The sequence below is a fragment of the Trichomycterus rosablanca genome, chromosome 25 (genome assembly GCF_030014385.1).
Source record: "Trichomycterus rosablanca isolate fTriRos1 chromosome 25, fTriRos1.hap1, whole genome shotgun sequence".
Taxonomy (NCBI): Eukaryota; Metazoa; Chordata; class Actinopteri; order Siluriformes; family Trichomycteridae; genus Trichomycterus; species Trichomycterus rosablanca.
The window spans coordinates 4,464,733-4,483,709 of NC_086012.1; the positions used below are offsets into that span (position 1 = coordinate 4,464,733).

Genomic DNA, 18,977 nt, shown 5'->3' on the forward strand with positions numbered 1-18,977 from the left:
GCGTGTGTCAGGGAGCGGGACGCACAAAGGTTCAGGCATCAAACAAGAGGAGCTTAATGGGACAAAACAGTTCAGTTCAACTATGACCTAAAACATATAACATTACTAGTGAGATACAGATTTATTTTTTACAGTGCTCTAAAAGTATTTGACTTCCACTGAATTTCTCAATTTTGTATATTGGTCAGACTAAAAGATGTTGGATTCTTATACAAAATAAACAAAATAGTATTTAGATGATCATTTATTCCAGGAAAAAGGTTACACAACACACTATGCATTATGCGTATGTACATGCAATCTTTTATTAATGAATATTTTCTAAAAATATAAAGACACTCTTGGCTTTATATTTTTAAACTGAGCACTTTTCTCTGTAACTACAATTTTTTTATTTACATTTACAACAACACTGCTGCACCTGCTACACTCATGTGAATACAACAAATGTTATTTATCATGTTAATGCTATGTTAAAATTATTACATCGTTGAGAATGCTCCACCAATCAAACATCATCTGGCTAGACAAAAACAGACAGGTGGGGTGGGGTGGGGAGGATGGTTAGGACACAGATGGGCTCCTAACGTCTCTCAATTTTTAAAAGTACACAATCAGTGCTGCCCTCTAATGGTAACAGTACAGCATAATACTACCAACCTACACGATCAGCCATAGCATTAAAACCACATTTTTATCAACTCCACTTACCATATAGAAGCACTTTGTAGATCTACAATTACTGACTGTAGTCCATCTGTTTCTCTGCATGCTTTGTTAGCCCCCTTTCATGCTGTTCTTCAATGGTCAGGACTCTCCCATGACCACTACAGAGCAGGTATTATTTGGGTGGTGGATCATTCTTAGCACTGCAGTGGCACTGACATGGTGGTGGTGTGTTAGTGTGTGTTGTGCTGGTATGAGTGGATCAGACACAGCAATGCTGATGGAGTTTTTAAACACCTCACTGTCACTGCTGGACTGAGAATAATCCACCAACCAAAAATATCCAGCCAACAGCACCCCGTGGGCAGCCTCCTATGACCACTGATGAAGGTCTAGAAGATGACCAACTCGAACAGCAGCAATAGATGAGCGATCATCTCTGACTTTACATCTACAAGGTGGACCAACCAGGTAGGAGTGTCTAATAGAGTGGACAGTGAGTGGACACGGTATTTAAAAACTGCAGCAGCTGATAAAATGGACAGTGAGAATCAAAATGCTGGTGTCGCTTGAGTAAGTAAGGCCCTTAACCCCCTAGTCTGCTTAAATTGTATACGATCACAGTTGTAAGTCACTCTGGATAGAAGCATCTGCTAAATGCTGCACATAAATAAAACAACAGCACATGCTTGACTGGAGGTGTTTTTTATTCAACATTTTTTCCAACATGTACACAGGGATTTGAATGTTACAGTATACACTGTACATACATACACATTTGTGCATATAACATTATCTAAAAAGTCAAGGACAGAGGGTATGGTTGCTGTGCGTTTTAAGATAGGAGGGTGGGGTTTCAGATCTTAACCCACACTGGCGAGAAGGGCAGATTTAGCTACGAGGTTGTACAGTGGGGTACTACGCCTATACCCGGTGCACTTCAGTCGAATGAGTTGGAGAGATACGCATGTGGTTGCTGCCACCAGAAGCTAAGCCCAGCAATACTGGTTTCCTCTTTATGATTGATGGCACGAACAAAAACGATCGAGTAACTACCGGAAAGAGGGTACCGTGTGCGTAAGGTGTACAGCTGTCTCATTCAGTACAATTATATGACGGACGAGACATGGACTACGAATGGTACGCTATATGGACAAAAATATTGGGACACCCCTTCTATTTTTTGTATCTGTGTATCTTTACATAAAGAATCTCCACTAGCCTGCACAGAGTCCAGACCTTGGCCCCACTGATCAGCTTTGGAGTGAACTGGAACATCAGTTGAGGCTTTCTTGACCAATATCAGTGCCCAGCCATACAGATACCGTCATCTTTTGACTGGATGGGCACAAACTCCCACAGACATTCTTAAATAAGTGGCTGTTCTGGCTGAAAAGATCTGCATTTTGAATGGGACGTCCAACAAGCTCATGGTGGTGTCCAAATACGTTTGGCCGTATCTCAAGACCGCCACTATAATCTACAAAGATGATACAAATTCCTAGCAAGAATTTTACTGCTACAGAATCGCTGAACCCACTATTTTCCCTTCCAAAAAGCCTCTTTAAAAAACAGGAGGGGTGTGTGGGTGTGTGTGTGGAGGGGAGGCAAAAGCAGACATTTCCAATTCGGTTCAAATTTAGGACCCGTATGTAGCAAGTGGCTCACATTTACAATCATTCTGATGGCGAGGCCCTAAGCGAGCCTGTTGTCGGCCCTCTGTCTGGGAGCCGTCTGCTGCACGGGACCTCCAGGTCTTTGGTACGATCAAGCGCCTCGGGTTCGACATACAATCGACCATAAATACTGCATTAAAAATCTAGCAGCTCTACGCAGCTGAGGGGGAAACAAGACGGAGGAAAGTGAAATTGATTCGTATCAAAATGAAGTGAATTACAAACAGAAGTTCCAGCTTGGCTGTTCCTGTCTCGGCACGCTCGAGCTCGTCTTCCCGCTGGACCGAGGACTGTCTGGATCGGAGCGCTTGTGTGCGGGAGAGACGTAACCGCTTGTGCAAAACAGGAATGGAGAGAGTGTGACGTGTCTGGAGGGGTTGGGCGTGGGCTTGAGATTAACACAGCTGCTGTGAAACCGAGTGGTACGGCTACATCATTCCCAGCTGCATGAGGGAGTTGGCGTACGCCATGGGCTTTACATTCGGATGAGGCTGTGGAGACATGGGGGGGGAGGAGAGAACATTTAATTTGTTAATGATGTGGATTTACTATATATATATATACACAGTGCCTTGCAAAAGTATTCAGCCCCCTTGAACTTTTCAACCTTTTGCCACATTTCAGGCTTCAAACATAAAGATATGAAATTGTAATTTTTTGTGAAGAACCAACAACAAGCGGGACACAATCGTGAAGTGGAACGAAATTTATTGGATATTTTAAACTTTTTTTAGAAATAAAAAACTGAAAAGTGGGGCGTGCAATATTATTCAGCCCCCTTGCGTTAATACTTTCTAGCGCCACCTTTTGCTGCGATTACAGCTGCAAGTCGCTTGGGGTATGTCTCTATTAGTTTTGCACATCGAGAGACAGAAATTTTTGCCCATTCTTCCTTGCAAAACAGTTCGAGCTCAGTGAGGTTGGATGGAGAGCGTTTGTGAACAGCAGTTTTCAGCTCTTTCCACAGATTCTCGATGGGATTCAGGTCTGGACTTTGACTTGGCCATTTTAACACCTGGATAAGTTTATTTGTGAACCATTCCATTGTAGATTTTGCTTTATGTTTTGGATCATTGTCTTGTTGGAAGATAAATCTCCGTCCCAGTCTCAGGTCTTTTGCAGACTGCAACAGGTTTTCTTCCAGAATGGTCCTGTATTTGGCTCCATCCATCTTCCCATCAATTTTAACCATCTTCCCTGTCCCTGCTGAAGAAAAGCAGGCCCAAACCATGATGCTGCCACCACCATGTTTGACAGTGGGGATGGTGTGTTCAGGGTGATGAGCTGTGTTGCTTTTATGCCAAACATAACGTTTTGCGTTGTGGCCAAAAAGTTCGATTTTGGTTTCATCTGACCAGATCACCTTCTTCCACATGTTTGGTGTGTCTCCCAGGTGACTTTTTATAGATATCTTTGAGAAATGGCTTTCTTCTTGCCACTCTTCCATAAAGGCCATATTTGTGCAGTGTACGACTGATTGTTGTCCTATGGACAGAGTCTCCCACCTCAGCTGTAGATCTCTGCAGTTCATTCAGAGTGATCATGGGCCTCTTGGCTGCATCTCTGATCAGTCTTCTCCTTGTTTGAGCTGAAAGTTTAGAGGGACGGCCGGGTCTTGGTAGATTTGCAGTGGTCTGATACTCCTTCCATTTCAATATGATCGCTTGCACAGTGCTCCTTGAGATGTTTAAAGCTTGGGAAATCTTTTTGTATCCAAATTCGGCTTTAAACTTCTCCACAACAGTATCTCGGACCTGCCTGGTGTGTTTCTTGGTCTTCATGATGCTCTCTGCGCTTTAAACAGAACTCTGAGACTGTCACAGAGCAGGTGCATTTATACGGAGACTTGATTACACACAGGTGGATTCTATTTATCACCATCAGTCATTTAGGTCAACATTGGATCATTCAGAGATCCTCACTGAACTTCTGGAGTGAGTTTGCTGCACTGAAAGTAAAGGGGCTGAATAATATTGCACGCCCCACTTTTCAGGTTTTTATTTCTAAAAAAAAGTTTAAAATATCCAATAAATTTCGTTCCACTTCACAATTGTGTCGCACTTGTTATTGATTCTTCACAAAAAATTACAATTTCATATCTTTATGTTTAAAGCCTGAAATGTGGCAAAAGGTTGAAAAGTTCAAGGGGGCTGAATACTTTTGCAAGGCACTGTATATAGAACACATGTCAGTAACTACTTTAACCTAATCAGGATTGTGGTAGGTCTGGAGATCATTCTGGGAATACTGAGCACTAGGGCAAGTTACCCAATTTGCATTACGCTTCCTTTTTACCGATGTTGATCTCCACCCTGGTTAAAGAGAGAGTGACTGACACACACCCCCCTCTAACACGTGTGCACTAGCCGACTGCATCTTTTCACTTGCACGAGGTGAGTTCATAGGTGGATCAGCCTTGTTCACAGACAGCCACACCCTGATCAATGCATAGTCTCCCTTGTCTCTGTGCAGGCGGCACAGTCGTAATTGTTATGAGGTTATGAGGAATTCCCGCCCTGCACCCACCCTGTATGAACAACAGCCAATCGTTGTTCGTGTAGGCGCCCCGGCCCAGTCGGATGGCAGAGTTGAGTTTCGACCTGACGAGTTCGAAATGTCCGCGGCACGAGGCAGGAATACAGGCTGGATACGGTGCCAGTCAATTTTAGAGCAGCACACATTTATTTATGACACCACATACAAATCACACTTCTATAAAATGCAATAAAAAGAAGAACCTAATTCTCTTGAAGCTTCGTTTAAGTGGAAAAAAAATTCCAAGGTTTTTATTAAACAAGTCAGTTGTATTTTGTTGTATTGTTGTTTGTTGTATATTGAATATTCTGATGGCACAAGCTGGTCAGTTCACAAAATTTGCATTCATACCTACTAGACATGAAGTCCCACATCACCAACTGATTCTAATTACTACTCCAAATAAATCCAGTGAATACAAGAAGTGTACTGACCACAGCAGTGAACTGGTGGAATTCAGGCTTAAGGTCAGATCCCCTGAGGTGAATGTAGGCTCCTTTGTTACCCATCTGGTCACTGCAGGCAGGAGAAACAGAAAAATGATGTCAAAGAAATTCAGTCAGAGTGCCTCTAAACTTAGTTAGCAATACATTACCTTTGTAATAATGACACCTTTTTAAAAGCCTAGTTAGAAGTAAATTTGAATCAAATGAATCGAATTGGTGATTTACCAGTAGTTGGGTGCGGAGAAGACCGTGATGCACTTCCCTGAGTGAGTGACTTCATATCCCTCAGCCTTCACCTCATGACTGCGCACGATGTACTGCAGCTTGTTCTGCTCCAGGAAGCGCTGGGTGACGTCAGGCCCAAACTGACAGCTCACGCCTCGCTTGCTGATGGACCGCCCGTTCTAGGAGACAGTTACATTTTCAACATTTAGTGGACGCTTTAATCCAAAGCGACTTACAGTTGTGACAGTATGCAGTCTAAGCAATTGAGGGTTAAGGATCTTGGCTCAAGGGTCCAACAGTGGCAACCTGGCAGTAGTATTACTAGTCTAGTACATTAACCACTAGGCTACAACTGCCTTACAAAAGGAAGGAAGGGAGCAACAGAACAATTTCATTTTAATGCTCATGATTTGAAATGGTACTGGAGATACATGACCCATAGGCTGGAGTTTCCCCATCTATGATTTAGGGCAATATATAGCACATGGAAAGTTGCTTTAAGTTAGCATTAAATGTCTGGAGAAAGAAAGAGGGGGGGATTGCCCGAGACCACATGATGGATTGGTTCCCTGTCAGCAGTGGGCTACTGCATAGCGCTTAGAAATTCCGGGACAAATGGACCCACGTTGACCTTGACTATGATAAAGTGGTGGTAAAACATGAAAATGTTGATGATACCATCTTGACTTTGAAACTTGGATCACAGTTTTAATATTAGAGCAGAAAGTCTTACCTGTGGCTGTGGATCTGACCACAAGAGATCACACATAGGACCTGAAATTTGAGAATTTGGGGTAAAAAATATTAATCAAGAGGAATACGCTCAATTCAGTAAGATAATGATGCACTTATGATGATGAGGTAATTAAGGAATGAGTTCCTACCTGAGTCTGGCGGCTGTCTGTTTCTGTCGATCTTTCTAAGATCGTCTAAGGTTACACCATCCTCGCTGAACAGACCACCGTGCATCACCTAAAACAAACATTATATATACATATGATGTGCAAAAATATGTGATTACCTGACCACGAGCTCACCCCTCCATAGCAGCTATAATACCCGCTACTTCTCTAGTTATAGTGGAGAAAACGGGCCGTCCTGCATGAAAAACAACTGAAGTACCTCCTCAAAAAACTCCTGATACAAAGTGTTTTTGGACTTTGCATTGTACATGGGGGATCACGAATTGATTTAATAAAATTGATTGATTTAATTAAAATAAATTCATTTTATGAAATTAAAAACACATGCAATTATTAGCACCAGTACACCTTACTAACTGTAATCTCCACTGCACTGAGTCTTCTCCTATAGTGATTGAAAAGACACCAATAGATGTACAGCTGTGAATCACATGGTTACAGCAAGTATATATGCTGAAGGTGAGTCCCAAAGTTCTTCATATTAATAACATCACAACACCGAACAATTTATGACGCTTCATCAGCACTCTTACGGCAAGATATGTAAGCAAAACGTGCACACAAAAGCATAGAACCTGCTACTCACCAAAACTTGACTATTGATGCACTGTACAAGCGGAAGCCACTGGAAGACCTCGCTGAACAGCTGGAACATCTGTGCTGTGAACTTGGCCTTGACCTCACCCTCGAAGCCATACATCTGGTTCATGTTATCCGTCTCGTGGTTACCTGGGGACGAATCCAGCATTACTTTTAAGCTCTGTAAACATGTGTGCTCATTATGTTTACTGCAGCGTGAGGCTGAGTGTGGACGACTCACCCCTCAGTAGGTGGAAGTGGTCAGGATAAAGCAGCTTGAAGCCAAAGAGCGTGAGAATGACCTCCAATGAGAAGGAGCCACGGTCTACAAAGTCACCGTTGAACAGCTGAGAGCTGGGGTTAAGACTCATACGAACAAGGGTTGACTCAACGCCCGTAAAAGTGGGAATGAAAGAAGATATTCAGATATGCTCACGATGCCCCCCCAATATACTGACATAAAAAATATAAATAAACATGTTCCACTCGCTAGATGTGTGTAATGTTAGGATCCATCAGTGTTTCCATCAGTGTAATGTTTTAGAATGGCAGGACACTCCTCCAATTCATTCCTAAAGCCTTACGTTATACAAATAAACACTGCGACTTATTCAAATAAGCTTTGAGATGCTGCACCGATAGTCTGTAAACTTGACAGCAGGATACATATGGGTTGGTTGGAGATGGTAAGCCGTTCAGCTCGAAGATGTTCAGAAGATCGTAGTACTGACCATGTGTGTCACCACAAATCGTTATTTTCTCTGACTGGAAAGAGTCCGAAAGATGAAAGAGTTGTTACATCAAAGGAAACAAATAAAAACAGGATCTGATATTCATGTATCTATATAAAGATGGCCTTGCTTTACCAAGGATGTATGATATTACAGGATAGTTAGTTCTGACCTTAAAATCCGATTGTGAGAACATCACAATCAACTGATGCGTTGCCAAGTAACAAGTGATGCATTACCAAGTACTGATGAGCTTTCTGCACATGAACCTTAGTTGTTTTGTATTTATGCTTATGTATTTATGACCAAATGGATTATAATGGAACATAATGTTTGACCTGCAGCCTGTTAAAAGACTCACACCAACTGAGAGAAAAAGGTGGAGGGCACTCCTCAGTGCTGACCGTGGCACACTGGACACAGTCCAGAGGCCACCAGCAAAGCGTGCAGTTAAGGCAATGCATAGCAACAACTTATTCTTTTGTAGAACTACTTTTTGGTGGAAGGTTTTGCCAGTATTAAAGCGTATACATTATAACATTCAAGGATTCTTTGAATTCTTTTGTAAAAGAAACTGAGGAGACGACACACTCGCCCTTACGCGGTAAAATAGAAAAAAATTTGCCCGACTAATTTGTACAAGGCAAGGTCTAATTTTCCCAAATTAGCCCAGATCAACCTGATTGCAGGGTGTGACAGAAGCATCATTATCACAGTGTGGGAAATTTCCCTGATTAAGTTTTGTGTTTGCTGTCTGAAAGAACCTGGCTAATTATTAACATGACTAGCTCCAGTCATTACAATAAGAAAAAAATACCCTATTGCAAAAAATGTAAAAACCCAGTGTCTAATTTGTTAAGTATCTTTGCTTATGACTGTAAATGACTAACTCGGTGTGTGAGATCAGGACTTTAATCAGGTTACTTACCTCTTTTAATGAAATTTCAATAAGACTGGGAAGTTTGGATAAAATGTCTTTTACTTGAACCAGCATCTGAAAAGACCCATAAAAACATTAAATGGAAAATATAATAATATAAATATAACAATACTAATATAGCATATATGTGCATACCTGGTAAGCACACTTTCTGTGCAGTTTCTTTTGCTCTTTAAACCATTCCATCAGCTCCTTCATGAACTTCACTGTTACCTTACCGTCTTCAAGTTTAGGGCCTATGTACTCGTCCTCGATCGCTAAGTGGGAGGGGAAACATTTATTTTTTTTATTTTTTTATACCTCTGCATAGCAAACCAAGTTCAGCATTCATAACGAAGGATGCATTTTCAATACTTGTAAATGGAACCCAAATTATCTATTTATTAGGATTAATGTCATGTTTAACACACTTTGGTTACAATGATGACAGGACAGGTAGTTACTCGTTAAACAAGATTCATCAGTTCGAGTTTTTAATGTCAAACACACGGTCACAGACAATTTAGTATCTTCAATTAACCTGACTGCATGTCTTTAGACTGTAGGAAGAAACCAGAGCTTCTGGAGGAAACCCACACATACATGGGGAGAACATGCAAACTCCACACAGAATTTAGTTTATATACCAATACTGCTTCTGAGTGCCAGAGCCAGTACAGTATCAGTGCATCCTTATTAATAGTTAAAACCCACCGAGTGAGAGCAATATAGCAGCAAACCACGACTACAGGTCTACTTACTCATGTTCTCGATGTCTAGAGAATCCACTACTGATCGTTTGAGCTCATCACTGGCGATGGCTCTCTCGAAGGCCTTTTGCTTTACGATCTTGTTGCACTCCTGATATTTCAACTTGGCATCCTTGTCGTTGGGCCGCACCCTCACTACCTGTTCATGACAAAAATAGGAAAATAGTAGTGAAATTATGAGCTTATGACCTGAAATTAAACAGCATTTAATTTTCAGCAATTACAGGAATAGGAACAAGATTTTATACAAGCTACCTGTTTCAAATTTCCGGATTGGCCAATCAAATGCCCCCCACCACAACATGCTTCTTTGCTTGTATATGTGTCACACTAAATGACATTAAAACTAAAAAAACAATAAACTAAGTAGCACATTAGATTCATTTTAGTCCTCATACACTATTAATCCTGCAGGTACATGATTGCTTGTGTAAGACCACAACGACCTGATGATGAAAGCTGCACTGTTTTCCAAACTTACCGTCTCGTAATCTTTAAGGGCGGCCTTGAACTTTCCCAGTGCCATGTTGGATGTGGCTCGCCGATAGTAGCCCTTGATGTAGTTCTTGTCGATCTCCAGGGCACGGGTGGCGTCCGCCAGGGCGTAGCCATAGCACTCGGTGCGCAGGTACGCGAGGCTGCGGTTACTGAAGTAGATGGCACTGGATGGATTCAGCTCCAACGCCTCGGTGTAATACTTGATTGCATTTTCGTAGTCTTTTTCTGAAACGGAGCATCAGAGAACGATTAATGTGTAATCAGGACTGAAAAAAAAGACACGAAAGGAACACTGACAGCTGAAAACCTTGAACATTTTGTTTACCATGTTCTGACATTTCATTGTTTTTTGTTTGACGTGTAAAATATCCATATTTAATATATACATATACTTAGATATATATATCTATATCTAAATACACCACTAAAAATCTGTTATTTCTACTGTATTTAATCAGTAATGATAGTACATTTGTTGGCATCTTATGAGTTAAAACCTTTAATGGGTCCAAACAAAAGGCAGGAACTCAGTTATTAAATGTCATTAAAGCTCTGCTCTGCTCTCTCAATACCAGCTCAATGAAAGGATGGTGAATGAAAGATTTGGCTTCAAACGTATTTAATACCCTAAATACTTGAATAGGTGTCGAGCTTTTCTGTGAATTTTCAGTCTGTCTGTGACATACAATGGAGTATAAAGCCAATATAAGCCATGATAACCAATGTTAAACACACTATATGGTCAAAAGTATGTGGACACCCTTTCTAATTATAGAGCAGAAATGTGTCATCCAAAGCCAGTATAACATTAACAGTATAAAGCAGTACATATGCTTCACAACGTTGCAACTGTGTGGGGAAGGCCCTTTCCTCTTGCAGCATGGCAATGATCACATTGTAGCAAGATAAGTGCTGGGTGGTATGACGGTACATTCGGTATACCGTCTTTGATTCCTCATACCGGATGGATTTTTCAAATACAGCCATACCGTGGCTAGTTAATAGTGAATACAACAGCTGTAGGCTTCAGTAGGCAGCAGATCATATAATATTGTTCGCCGCTAAAAGCGATATGGAGCGTTGTGCAGATCAGGTACAGCTCACTAGTTAGCCAGGTACTGTTAAAATGACAGTGTGAACAGATGAGAGAGGCTTCCTTGACATGGTGGAGAGAAAATAAAAATAAAAAATAAAAAATAAATAAAAAAACAGATGGAGGATGAAGAGAGGGGGACCGAATATGCACCGGAAGAACATGCCACAGAAATGAGGCGTGTGGGCAGTTTAGAACAGACTAAAACACTGCAGTATATACTGTACGGTTTGTCGAGACACGACTGTTGCAAAGACCGACATTACGAACGCAGTAACGATCCAGCTTTAAGCGCAATAATTAGAACAGTGGTTTCCAGGTTTGAAAATACTTCAGGTCAGTTGTTAAACCAACGTTATAAGGGAACGATTTAAAGTCGTCCACATTCCTACAACAGATCAGTTGTACAGTGGAGTTTGCAAACGGGGTTTTATTTGTAAAAAGGGAGAGCTAAGGGTAATTGTACAATACATATTAAATAAACAATAAAAACTGTATTTATGGCAACTGTTTCACGCGTACTGATTCTGTCATATATTGGGTCATTTTGTGGGGCCAAGCAAAGCTTACAGTCCTCAAAACCTTCATTATATACATGGTGAACTTTTTATATTCTATGTACTTATGACAATAAAATAAGTCACAGGCATATAAGAAGTCCCAGACATACAAAAAAAAAAAAAAAAAAAAAAAAACATACCGTAATATACCGTGAAACCGTCAGAATCTTAAAAAATATCGTGATACAAATGTTTGGTCATATCGCCCAGCCCTACAAGATAATGAGCCAAAACACCTCAAAGCTTTACAACAACCAATTAGTCAAGGACTGCTTAAGTCATGGCGCATTTATGAGGACAAAGACCGAGAAGACAGAGAAAGCCAAGCATTTAATATCATGACAGGATGCTCTTTGGAATATTGTGAAACTAGACATGAGACAACATGGACCGTCAGATTCTGAGCAACGTTGTGAAGTTCTGAAGAATTTCAGTCATGTGGAAATTAGAGTTAGCTTAGCATAGTCAGAGCCGGTGTCAGAAAATTCATGTCCAGATGTTATGTGTCCACTAAAATTGTTATGTGATCTGTAATAAAATTATAAAATAGAGGCACTTTCACTAGTGGTCTTACATTTTTGACCCTCGGTGTTTACATGATATGATGCAGGTGGTACGAACTCATAGGAAAGCATCATGGTACCGGTCACCATGACGTAACCATCTGTAATAAGCAGGATAATAACACCAGGACGAAGAAAATAATTATTAATTTATAGTCATTAATAAAAAGACATTCGGACCTGCTGCTGAATTAGTCACATATTCAGCAGTAATATAAAAAAATAAAGCCGCTACAGTACATGCCGGCTCTGAGTGAAGCTGTTCAAACTGACTATGCTAAGCTAACTCTTCCACATGACTGTGCTCACACGCCGCTCCTTCCACAACACCCGTAAACACTCCAAAATTCCCCCAATTCTCAACGGACATGTTACCGAACTACCACCGGTGTTAGTCTCACCTTTAAAATAACCATTCGCCTTCTCCTTGAGTTTCTCAGCCTCGGCATTCCGCTCATCCTCCGCCATCTTCTCACTGCCGTAAACCGTCTTCCCGGCCGTCAGGGAGCCCACATGTGGTCGTAAAGGGACTACTGAAAGGAAAAAGCATTGCGACAACTTGTTATTTTTATGGTCAGTTCTAGAAGCAGTTGCTGCGTCCCAAATAGCACCATGCTCCCTATTCCCTGTAGACTACGAAGGATTAAATAAAAGAAATCCCTAAAACTGGATGATTCAGGAGTAAACACAGTTTTTACAGTATTTTAGATATGCAAAAAGTATTCTAGACTAGGCGTCTAGAATTTGAACATAATAAGCAAAAATTCGTAAAATAGTGCACTACATTGTAAACAAGGTGTGATTTCGGACGTACGCCCACTTGGCTCAAAATGCCAGGTTTAGATTCAAACTGAAATTATATATGTTGTCTGAAAAACCAAATCCAGATTATAAATCTGTAAATTAAAAATCTATAACTAATTAGCCCTCAGATTATGTTATTATTACTGTTATTAAGTCGATTCCGAGTACTGGAGACCATATGGATGATGTTTCTCCAGAACATTCTGTTTTGTTCCTCAGGTTCTTTATTTCTCTAATTCTAGTTGTATAAATCTAGCTGATTTCTTCCTCTTTTACTATTAACTTTATCAAACATAAGTGTCTTTTCTAATGAACTGGTTCTCATAATGTTATTTTACCTCAAGAAAAAGTTTTACTGTGTTTTGTTTTGGATAAATTATAAGAAGAACCAGTTTGTTGGAAAAGACAATTCTGCTTTAGAAAGTTGAGGTAAAAGAGGAAGAGAACGGCACGCTCAGGTGGCGCAGCCGTAAAAACACACGCTGGAACCAGAGCTGGGATCTCGAATACATTGTATCGAATCCCAGTTCTGCCTTGCCGGCTGAGGCTGAGCGGCCACATGAACAACGATTGGCCTGTTGTTCATATGGGCGGAACTAAGCCGGATGGGGTCTCTCTCCCATGACTGGTGCAATTACGACCTCTGCTGGCTGATTGATGGCGCCTGCACAAAAAAACAAGACAGAATGTTTTAGAGTAACCAGGAGTCAAAAGAAAATGGTTTATGTGGACCAACTGAGCTTCCTCCATTGCACCAATGTCCAATCTTGACATTAGACCGAAGTTACAATCCATGTGAAGTCCATTTTTGACAGTGGACAGAGGTTATAATGGGCATTTTCACTTATTTGCAACTGTACAGACCTGTACACAGAAAGGTCTGATGCATTGTGCATTGTGACATTCCCTCCTCATCAACAGTAATACAATGATCTAAAATTTTAGCCTCACTAGCTATTTTGTTTGTTTGTCAAGTCAAGTCTATTTGTTTAGTGCTTTTTACAATGGACATTGTCTCATAGCAACTTTACAGAATCCAGGACCAACAGACCAAAAAACCCTGTTGAGCAAGCCAAGGGCGACAGTGACAAGGAAAAACTCCAATACAAATACAGGAGGAAACCTTAAGAGGAACCAGACTTAGCAGGGACCCCCCATCCTTCTTGGGTGGCCTGGAGATTCTGTTTGTCCCAGAAGAGCTAGCCTTTATTGTCCATAGCATAAATGACCACCCAACACACTGTCAATGACAGTGGTTTGTCTCTCCACTGTTGGTACATATGAATGCCCATGATTTTGGATTGTTATGTCCAGCAAGCTCATGTATGTGTGTCTACATACTTTTATCCATGTAGTGTTTATGGATAAATGCTAGGTAAGAAGTTTAGCATACTGCAATGCTTTACTTTGGTCTGTAGGAGGCGTTCCAGCTCTGCTAAAGGTTTCATGGACCATAACAATTCATTATAATTCGTGATTCACAACACAGTAATAACATATTATTAACCTATAGTCCCACTAAATCCTGTTCCTTCTTATCATACGAAGTTAAATTCTTTAAAATGACTTTATATTATTAAAACAAGGTCATCTGTTTGTGTTTCCAACTATTTTCCTTCATGAAGCTGTTCATGAGGCTGTTTGCTTCAGAGCTTTCATCTGTATGGGACCCTCTGGGTAACACAAAAAGCATGGTTCAATAAAATAAAGAGGTATTGGAATGGACCAGAGTAACACAGGTGTCCATGGTGTTACTCACACACAGCCGTGCCATCTGAAGAACACACCCAGCCCTCATCTAGCACGCAACCTTTAATTAAAACCTTACCACCCCAGTCAGCTTTCATGAGGGCATCAGTAAACAGTATTGCTTTGGACTTGTGAGTGTGAAACCCTTTCTTTCTTTTCCAAAAAAGGATTCATACGTCTGAGTAAACTGAAACAGTTCAATCCGATAGAAAAGGTGAGACACCCTTCAGCCTCCCTGCAGTGTCATGACTAAAAGAAAAATGTGTATGTGTGTGTCCGTTTGCTTGTGTAGGGGGTCCCGTCTGGCATTTTGACTCACCGTGGGGATCCTATGGGTGAATCACCAAACATCATCAAACTGCAAAGAGGCAGACGATTCAAACGTGAGCGAACTTTCACTCACCGGCGTTTGAGCGATGAGTCTCTTTCCCCAATGACATCAGAGTTCACCATTCATTCCTCATAAGGAGTAAAAAGTAGCAGGCACTTGGTGCAGGTAGGAGACAGGAAGGCAGAAGTAAATGGAAAGAATTCCTCAGAGGATAGTATAATGCCAACCTGACCAAAAAAAAGTGTGAGACACACAGACTCACAGAAATAAAAGGACCAGTAGGCTAACATTCTCAATCAATTGCAGGGTACAGTCAGTTTCTGAATTACTGGCACCAATGGTAAAGATGGGTTTTGTCTTTGTGGTTTAATCATATATGCAATATTATTTCTTCTTTTTCTATCATTCATATGAATTACAGTAAGTTCAACAACTTAATCAAGACAAGAAAAAAAAAACACTTTGGTTCTAACAGGCTTCAGCAGATTCGTGTTCTTTGACTGTTGTTTACTAAAACTTGAGAAATGAAATGTTTACTATGGAAGCACTTCTGTAAGTCGCTCTGGATAAGAGCGTCTGCTAAATGCAGAAAATGTAAATGTAAAAGACACATTACACAAATAAAATGTTACACAAGTACATGGACACTCTTCCTACTCATTAAATTCTAGTGTTTTCTCAGTCCCGGAGATCGTATATTGCAGCAGCAACAGGAGGAGACCCCATATGACCGTCCCTCCTTAAAACAGCACCAATTGTGTTTGTGTGGACACTCGTCTGTGACTCTGCAGTGGTTTGCTAGCGCTTTAGATTGGGAAACTCACAAAACTCACACACATACAGCCAAATGACCCAACATATAACATAAAACCGGGCCAGCAATTGGACCAGACCATGAGTGCACCAGACTGCCCAGACACCAAAACCCCAGGACCGGAGCTCCAGACCCCTGTTTTACAAAAAGCTAATCAAAAGTATGTATTGAATATATAGGGTAGGGTAGGTATGAGAATGCTCTTCCCCTGCTGTATATTTTTTTTAATTCTAGGAACTAAAAGTAGCCCTGCACATTGTGAATGAAGTAAACATGTTAGGTTGTGCTTAGTAAGTTCACTCAAATACTGTGGAGTCAGACAATGTGATAGAATAGGACTAATATGCTCAAACCTTCTAGTTCTAGTTCTATTTAGCACTCAACATGCTGCATATACAACCAACTGGAGCTTGTTTATGGCTCTACCAGAACATCTAGTGAAAAGGCATTGCAATAATCTAACCTGTAGTCATAAATATATGGATCAGTATCGATCCGTTTTTAAGGTCTGAATGCTTTGTGATGCCCAATTCAAGTTTTTACAAGCTTTACATTTATGGAGGATCACGCTATGCCCTCTGTAGTCCTCTTAGTCAGACAGTAGGAGCTGTCGCAGTGGCAAGGGAGTGATTCCCCATCCGGCCTCCTATCTCTCAGGCACAGCCAATTATGTCCTAGTGGCTCCACTGAGACCCTCCCAGACCCTGTTAGTCCTTGCATTTTTTGTGGGCAAAAACACTTTCCACGTGTTTTCACACATACAAACTCGTGTTAAATTTAACTACCGCCTTAAATTCTATTTAATATGTGTGGGGCTTTTGTGGTAGAGTTGTTTCATTTCCTTTCAAATTCACTTAAAGTGCAACACATCATAGTCGGATGAGTGTGGGCTAGAGAGCAGACAGATATTAGCTGAGGGACATGTGTAATCACCATCCTTAAGATCACAGAATCTTGTTTTACATGAATAATAAATTATAAGCTATAAGTTCAAACACATTTTACCTGTCTGCAGTGTCTCAGTCACCATGTGATCATTTCTTTTTTTAGTGTTTTAGTGACTGTGGTTTGTAACGGTACATGAAAGCTTGGGTGTGGTACTTTGGCTGGCTTCCTTGCCTTCTGCCTGACAATTTTATTAGCAGCCTACCCCCTCCAAATCCCTGCTGGAACATGAGTGATAAGCCCACTTTACATCATTAAAGAGAAGACGGCTGCTGGGGGGGGGTCTGCCTGAGGTCCGGTAAGGGAGAGTTATATGCACATATGCTTTTGGAATGGGCTTGAGGGGCCTGTGAGGGACACTTCAAAAAGAAGCTGAAGTCATTGCTTAAGTAAATAGATGTTGACTTGTTGAGTCGCACCCTTCCGCTGTTTTCACGCTCTTACTTTCTCTGGCAACTTCCTCGTTTTTCTCTGCTCTGGCGACCTTGGGCATCAAGTCGTCTATAATTGTTAAGCTTTTTTACAAAACAGTGTTCTCAGATGATTCACTGTGTCTATCTATTAAGGCGTTTCTTTCAATGTACATACCGCAGGCAGTGATGGTGATGTAAAATGCTTCCAGGGTGTTAATCAGTGTTTAGAAATGCCACCTTTAAAGTTCACTGGAAAGTTCACGGAAAACGTAGGCAGCCTAAAATGCCTTCGGTTGCATTAATGCATCGAAAAAAAAGGCTCTTCATCTTCAACTGCGTGTCTAAAACATACACATACACACATACTTTCAGAAACAGAGATAAGAAAACACACAGCAAGTGCTTGTTTAGAATATCTCCAGTGTCTATTTACACTTCTTCAAGAGCTGTTGGGAGATGTAGTACAGGGTATCTCCCCACAGTAATTCACCTAAACCTCCTAACCTATCATTTCCACTGATGTTAACATACTGATTAGACTTTTCTGACTCATCATACATTCCTAAAACATACTAAATGTGTTCAAATGTACCATCATTTATTAGATGTACTCATAAAATACATGGAACAGTAGTCTCCATGTAGTACTAAGGTCAGAAAGAAAACCAAACTGTCAAACTGTTGAAAGCCAAACCTGCTGATTTTGAATCTAAGTTGAGTATAAAAAAACACATTTTAATGTGTTTCTTAGTATTTGGCATTACTGCAGAACGAGTCAGTGTTGGTATTTTTACCATGCTGATTCCTTTGTATAAATGGTCGACAACAGTTATAGTCTCATTATCCTCAAGACTTTGAGTACTTGGATTTGACTTCCTCACCGGAAGCTTGTTAAAGTTAACTACACCCTATGACCAAAAGTATTTAGACCTGACCAAGAGCTTGTTGGACATCCCATTTCACTTACAAATGTAATGGATAACAACATCCACTCTTGTGAGAAGGCTTCTCACATGGCTTTGAATTATGTCTGTGGGAATTTGTGCCCATTCCGACTAAAGAGCACTTGTATGGCTGGACACAGATGGTCAAGAAACCCTTAACTGACATTCCAGTTCATTCCAAAGATGTTCAGTGGGGTCGATGTTAGGACTCTGTGCATTTACATTTACATCATTTAGCAGACGCTTTTTATCCAAAGGGACTTACAATTGTGACAGTATACAATCTTGCTCAGGGGCCCAACAGTGGCACCCTGGCAGTCATGGGGCTTGGACCGGCAACCTTCTGATTACTTGTCTAGTACCTTAACCATTAGGCTACAACTGCCCTGCGCAGGTCACTGGAGTTTCTTTAAACCAAGCTTTCCTTAATGTCTTACAGTCATGCTGGAACATAATTGGGCCTTCCTTAAACTGTTACTTCAAAGTTATATATACTCTCCCTTAATTTATTAATTTTGATTGAAACACATGGTCATTTACATTTGTGGCATTTGGTGGACGCTTTCATCCAAAGCGACTTACAATTATGACTGAATACAATTCAGGCAAATGAGGGTTAGGGGTCTTGCTCAGGGGGCCAACAGTGGCAATTAGGCAGTAGCCGTGGTTACTAGTCCAGTACCTTAACTGCTGAGCTACCGCTGCCCTATAAATTATTAGAAGTGCTGTCCCAATATTTTTGTCCATATAGTGTATTGTAAATATGGCCATACAAAATACTAATGAATCAATG

The 18,977-nt window shown here is 40.8% G+C and overlaps 1 protein-coding gene across 1 annotated transcript; it reads right to left on the reverse strand.

Annotated features, from left to right (window-relative positions):
- Window positions 1-1,355: 1,355 nt before the first annotated feature.
- On the reverse strand, window positions 1,356-12,661 carry ppp5c (protein phosphatase 5, catalytic subunit). Its single transcript, XM_062987888.1, has 13 exons — window positions 12,586-12,661; window positions 9,952-10,193; window positions 9,462-9,609; window positions 8,857-8,978; window positions 8,710-8,775; window positions 7,717-7,815; window positions 7,292-7,397; window positions 7,058-7,200; window positions 6,433-6,520; window positions 6,282-6,322; window positions 5,549-5,727; window positions 5,312-5,393; window positions 1,356-2,833 (listed from the first exon to the last, which is right to left on the reverse strand). The coding sequence occupies exons 1-13, from the start codon at window positions 12,650-12,652 to the stop codon at window positions 2,771-2,773; spliced, it is 1,446 nt and encodes a 481-aa protein (XP_062843958.1). The 5' UTR covers window positions 12,653-12,661; the 3' UTR covers window positions 1,356-2,770.
- Window positions 12,662-18,977: the final 6,316 nt, after the last annotated feature.